This window comes from Aedes albopictus, chromosome 1 (assembly GCF_035046485.1).
Source record: "Aedes albopictus strain Foshan chromosome 1, AalbF5, whole genome shotgun sequence".
In the NCBI taxonomy this organism is placed as follows: Eukaryota; Metazoa; Arthropoda; class Insecta; order Diptera; family Culicidae; genus Aedes; species Aedes albopictus.
Genome location: NC_085136.1, coordinates 284,600,225 through 284,606,224, shown reverse-complemented (window position 1 = coordinate 284,606,224; position 6,000 = coordinate 284,600,225). Strand labels below are relative to the sequence as shown.

At 38.5% G+C, this 6,000-nt stretch overlaps 1 protein-coding gene across 1 annotated transcript in view; it reads left to right on the top strand.

Annotated features, from left to right (window-relative positions):
* Positions 1-1,201: 1,201 nt before the first annotated feature.
* Positions 1,202-6,000, top strand: part of LOC109403740 (hydroxylysine kinase) — a 28,205-nt gene continuing 23,406 nt past the window's right edge. Inside the window, exon 1 of the mRNA XM_019676610.3 lies at positions 1,202-1,866. Coding sequence (XP_019532155.2) covers positions 1,589-1,866 — 278 coding nt within the window. The 5' untranslated portion in view covers positions 1,202-1,588. The remainder of the gene's footprint in view (positions 1,867-6,000) is intronic.

Below are 6,000 nucleotides of genomic sequence, written 5' to 3'. Positions count from 1 at the left end.
AAAATATTGTGCCGACACTAACAGTGACGGACCGCACAAACTTAGGCAAAATACTGACGCATAGTTAAGGATCAAATCAGTGTGGCCAGCACCGTAAGGTGTCGAACTGTACAAAAATGCAGGAGATTTTTTTTAAACACAAATTTAATTGAAAAATTTGGCCAGCACTTGAAGTGACGAACTTTGCAGTTGTTGTTGAGTAAATATCTGAAGGATGATTTTAAACTAACAGATAAATTTACTGCATCTTTCAAAGAAAAACAAGAGCTTGTTCACCGAACACCAATCATTCATTCGAGCACCCGTCGACCTATCGCTGAAACGATACAATCGTGCGACACTATTTCTCGACAGTCACACGTACAACAAAGAACAACACAATACTCGCTGATTTCTTGAAAGTTTATTTTTTTTCAATAACTCAAAAACGTGTAGAGATTTCGCATTTCTTAGCACATTTTTGTCCCTTCAGAATCTTAAAACCGTTAGTTTTAGTAGAATAGCTTGTTTTTATTGTCGAAAAAAAAAACAAATTTTGTAGTCCCATACATTTTTTTTTAAATTTTTTGTCTAAGGCCCCTAACTTAAGAACGGACTTCAAATTTTGACATTGTAATTTTTTTTTAGCTTTAAAGATCATTTATTGAAAAAAAAAACTTTTAATATTTTCATTTTTTTTGCAAAATAAGGAACGGCCTATTGTGTATTTGCAAATAAGCTTGAAGCAATAAGTTAAGCATTATACTTTTGGGTCCCCTGCTTGTATGGCCGCCCCATAGTGGTCAAAAACAATAAATTCGTGAGAAAGGATAAATTCGTTTACACACAGAGTTTTCCATTTTCAAATCTAATTTTGCTATGGAAACATGCAAATATATTCCAATTTTTTAATCCAGCAATCGCATAGTACTGAAGTTTCCAAAATACCTCACCAAGATTCGTCGCACGTATGCATACTGAGCTGACGTTTGATCGTCAGCCTCGCCTGTTCCACTTCCCATCCCAATTACTCTCCGCATAATCTGAAACGATTTGTTGTTATCTGTATCTATACCTACCTATCTGCGTTCTGATGGTTCGTATTTTTATATTTACAATTCCAATTTGCATTCCATCCATCGCTCGCTCAATCAAAAGTCGAGTGCATTCGAGGAGAACATTCAAATCTCTCGAAGCACCACAAACATCACTAGCAAGAATCCAGTTTCGGGTTTTAAAGTCGTCTGTGTATATTTACTAGTTACTCATCGTCATCGTTGTTTTCCATTACCACTATCAGCCAGCAGTAGCTCGACGTTCGCCGTTTTGAACCATCTTCAGGTCTCTCCTCGGCACGGCCCAAGCTCAAACATGAAAACCGGCACGTTCGGCGCACTTTAGTAGTTATAGGTTAGCGTGTTATTTGTATTGCGCCGCCCGTCCCGAAGCTATTAGTGTCGCGACTCTTGTGCTCAGCTAACCAGTCTGGTATAGTCCGGTCCCGAGGAAGGTTCGTGCCTATAGTGAAAGTGCCTCTCCATTAGAGTTTACAACAAAACATTAAATCGATACGCACAACTCGAAACAAAAACAACCAACAGTGTTCAACATGGAAATGAAACCCATCTCGGCGAAGAAACGGGTCTCGGCAGACCTGTCGGCCCTGGCCGCTAATGGGAGTGACGACCACAACGGTCAGAAGAATGGTCATGAAGGGGAAAGTGCTGGAACGCCGAAGGAAACCCTGAAACCGGGATCGAAGATTCGCCCGGTTGTTACCGAGGACGAAGTCAGGAAGCTGCTGGAACGGCTCTACGGTATCATAGTGCTCGAGATGGGCGAGATGGATTCGTACGACGATAAGAACTTTCTCGTACAGGCCGATACGTAAGTTTTGTTCTTTCTCTGGGTGTGGGTCTTCTACAGGTGCTAAGGATCTGCGCGTGCTACACCGCTAGTCAGGTGTGACTTAAGGTGAAAAAATGTCATCCCATTGCTCTCGGCATAGCGAGCGAGGCTGGCCACGTGATGTGTGTTATGGGGTGGGATAGAAGGGGTGTGACAACGGGCCCGGGCCCGAAGATTCCAGTGAAGCAGAGAGCGAAGCGCTTATTTTTACCTCCGGGTGATACCTATTTTTGTGTTATCTACAGGGAACTGTTATGGTCTTCTTGTTTTCTTACCCCGCATTAAAATTATGCTGCTGTGTTGAAAGATAGGTTGTCAGCTTGAGCCCTACGCTTGAGCCGCTGTTATGCTGGCTACGAAAACATTGCATTGGCGGGATAGGGATGCCAATTCCTTGGTTATCTACTGTATCGCTACGAGCGAGCGAGCGAGCGGTGTGCTCGTGGACGATGCACATTGGAGTAAATCACATCAAAACCTGATCATAAGTGGAAAAACTCAAAATGAAGTAATTGGGGTTTCCGTTGTGTTTTTGCCACGTGTAGTTATCGTGTAATCGTTTGACAGCTAAGCAGTGTACAAATGTTTTGTTTACGCTTATCAGAAGAGGTTAAGTGAAGCTGAAGTTTAGCCGTTTTCTTTGATATAACTCACAGCGCGTGCTAGGTTTGACCGTACAAAGTGAATGAAATTGATAGTCAATCAATTCAACAATGCAGTTTGTTAAAGAAGGTTAATGTTGTTATTCTGTTAATTTGAAACCCAGACAAATTGACGTTGAATTTACATACAATATATAAAAATATTGAAAAAAAAATATTTGATGGAATCCTTTACCGTACATTCAAAATGAGATGAGTTGATTTTCCGGCTGTTTCCGGAAAATCTGCGTTTAGTGTATGATAAAACTATTGTTCCTCTTTCAAATGCAGAAAGAAAACCTTCCGGATTTTTTCCGATTTCAAGAGTTGCAACACTTTGAAAAAATCGTGATAATTATATTATTATATGATATTATTTGCCTTACAACACTATTTGGCCCTCTGAACGTATTTTTGCTGAAAACTAGAACTCAACAGCTTCCAAGCAAAAAAAAAGAAGTTTAAAATCGGTCAACTGGTTCAAAAGTTGTGATTTTTTGAAAAATTTTAGTTTCGAAAAATCTTGACTTTTACAATCATAAAATTGGTTACCCTAATGACGAAATAAAAAAATACGAAAACTATGAAATACGTTTCATTACTAATTTGGGTTGCATTTGGGTTGTGGAAATGCGTCAAAATAGTTTTGATCAGTTTTGATGTACTAGGTGCTCCACTGTGCGATGCAGCAAAGCAGCGCAGTCGGATTTGTATGTAATCTGGCGCGCACCACAAATTAGGGTCGTGAGTGAGTGCAATTTCGTGATAACCGGCTGACAGATTGGGACGACGGTGTGTATGTGTTCGCTTCAGTTTATGAAATTGTTGTTTATTGGGTAATTTTTCGTAATTAAATTTGGTCGGGCTGTGAAGGCTGTTTATCATTTATGAGTGACAGATTTATATTGATTCAAATAGGGCTGACACTGGGGTGACGGAGTTTTGCGCCTTGGCAACTACATGGGATGGGAATCAGTATGATTGCGCTTGTCGGATGGATAGTATTAGATTGTGGTCTTCGTAGACACTTATTTAAATCAACTCAAATGCAAAGTTGGATTAGTTATCAAACTCGACAAGGATGGACATTCGAGTGGCTTACTAGAAACACTGAAAATCTTGTTTTATCATTTGTTACTCACAAACCTCTACGACGAAGGTTACAGACACGTGCAATAGAATCTTTCTTCAACGGATTGTCAAAAAACATACTGTACCTACAGAATCGATATAATTTCGCGCCTGAAAAAATGATCAGAAAAGCTTTTCGCCATAAAGTTTCTAAACGTTTTTTGTTTTGATATTACACGAAACACTTTTTACACAATACGTTACGTATGTAATGTATATTACGTTCATGAAGAAAGTCGAGTGTATACTACAAACTAAGGAAAATTGTTCATACTGTTCAACAGCCAATTGAAAAAAATAAATAATTTTTTTGTCAAGTGTTATCGAAAAAGACGATTAACGAAAATAACATCAAAAAGTTCAACATGCATGTTGTTGCATCGTACAGTTCTTATATCTAATCACTTGCTAGATTTACATGAGATACCCTTATGACAGCCTCACAGTTTCAAAATGACACAACCATTTATCTTATCTTGTTGTTAGCTGCTTGGAAAGAAACAAATATTTTGACTCTGGTGGGAAGAAATTTTTAATATTAGATAGAAGAAGTAATTTATGTCTAAACTGAGCACTGCTCATTCATTTAAACCTTCAATGTGGTAAAGAATCGCGAGTGCATAAACGGATTTGTTACATACCTGAATGTAATCAGGTTTGAACTTAACGTTATTATAAAGTCGCAGGAAAGTCACCTTTTCAACGCATTAAGGTAAACTATACACGCACTGAATATTGAATACCGAATACGGTAACTTTTTGACGAAAAACAGCTGAACACAGCAGAAATGGATTGTTTACCTTTTGTCCACGTTTTTGACAATTGGTCTTCTGAACCTCAGTAAAATAGATTACCGAAATACTTAAATCCAAAAGCTAGACTTTACAAATACTCGCCTGAGTAAGAAATGGACAAATTTGAGTGGAATTTTCGAAAAAGTCACTCGTCCTCTCGGTGAGACTCGAACTCGATCACGACTCCTACTGACTAGACAGGCGCGTTAACACTACACCACGAGACGACTCGAAGATGTGAGATGACCCATGACTTCAAAAAATTTTCAGGAATGCGTTTTTAGCCAAGCAAAGATAACTGTACACATCGTATTTGCTACATCGTGGTTGACCAGAACAATCGAAGTTGCACAGAGAATCAAATACATGATATTTAGGACTAGCTACACACTCTCAATGTACACAATTCGAGAGTTCAACACTTGAAAGCACACGCTTAATACATAGTTCCTTCTTCTTCTTCTTCTTCTTCTTCTTCTTCTTTATGGCTCTACGTCCCCACTGGAACTTGGCCGGCCTCTCTTCAACTTAGTGTTCTTTGAGCACTTCCACAGTTATTAATTGAAGGGCAATCTTTGCCTGCCATTGCATGAATTTGTACATTGTGAGGCAGGGACAATGCACAGTGGAAAAAAACAGTGCAAACCTACACTAAATTCTGTATCTCACGAACGCATCCGGCTTTTCTAATGAACAAAACGGTTTTAGGCGTAAAATTGTCTGGAGAATCGAATGGAAGTGTTAAAACAGACCGCACGGATCATTATCTTGCTCATTTTGCCCTAATTCCCCAATTTTTATTAACATTTATATGAAACTAGCTCTAAAACAATTATGAAACATGAATGCGGTTTGCCTTGAAGGACTTTTGTGAAGGATTAAGATGTAAAGAATCGAATTGAAGTGATTGCAGTGACCGCATGAATGTATTTATGCTTATTTTACCTTAATTCCCCTCATATAGAATTTTGTATGAAATTAGCTCCATAACTCGCAAGGAAATTATGAGTGGTATGCAAAGAAGGCTCTCTTTAGTGAATTATGATACAAGGAATTGGTGAGAAGTGATTGCAGTGACCGCGCGAGTGTAATTATGCTCATTATACCCTAATTCCCCACATATATTGAGTTTTGTATGAAATTAGCTCCTTACTCGCAAGAAAATTATGAGTGGTGTGCTAAGAAGGCTTTCTTTAGTGGATTATGATACAGGGAATCGACTAGAAATGGTTGCAGTGACCGCGTGAATGTTATTATGCTTATTTTACCCTAATTCCCCACATATATAGAGTTTTTTTTTATGAAATTAGCTCCATAATTCACAAGAAAATTATGAGTGGTATGCTAAGCAAGAGTTTTTTAGTGGATGATGATACAAGGAATCGATGAGAAGTGATTGCAGTGGCCGCGTGAATGTTAGTATACTCATTTTACCCTAATTCCCCACATATATTGAGTTTTGCATCAAATTAGCTTTATAACTCGCAAGGAAATTATGAATGGTATGCTCTGAAGGGTTTCTTTAGTGGATGATGATACAAGGAAT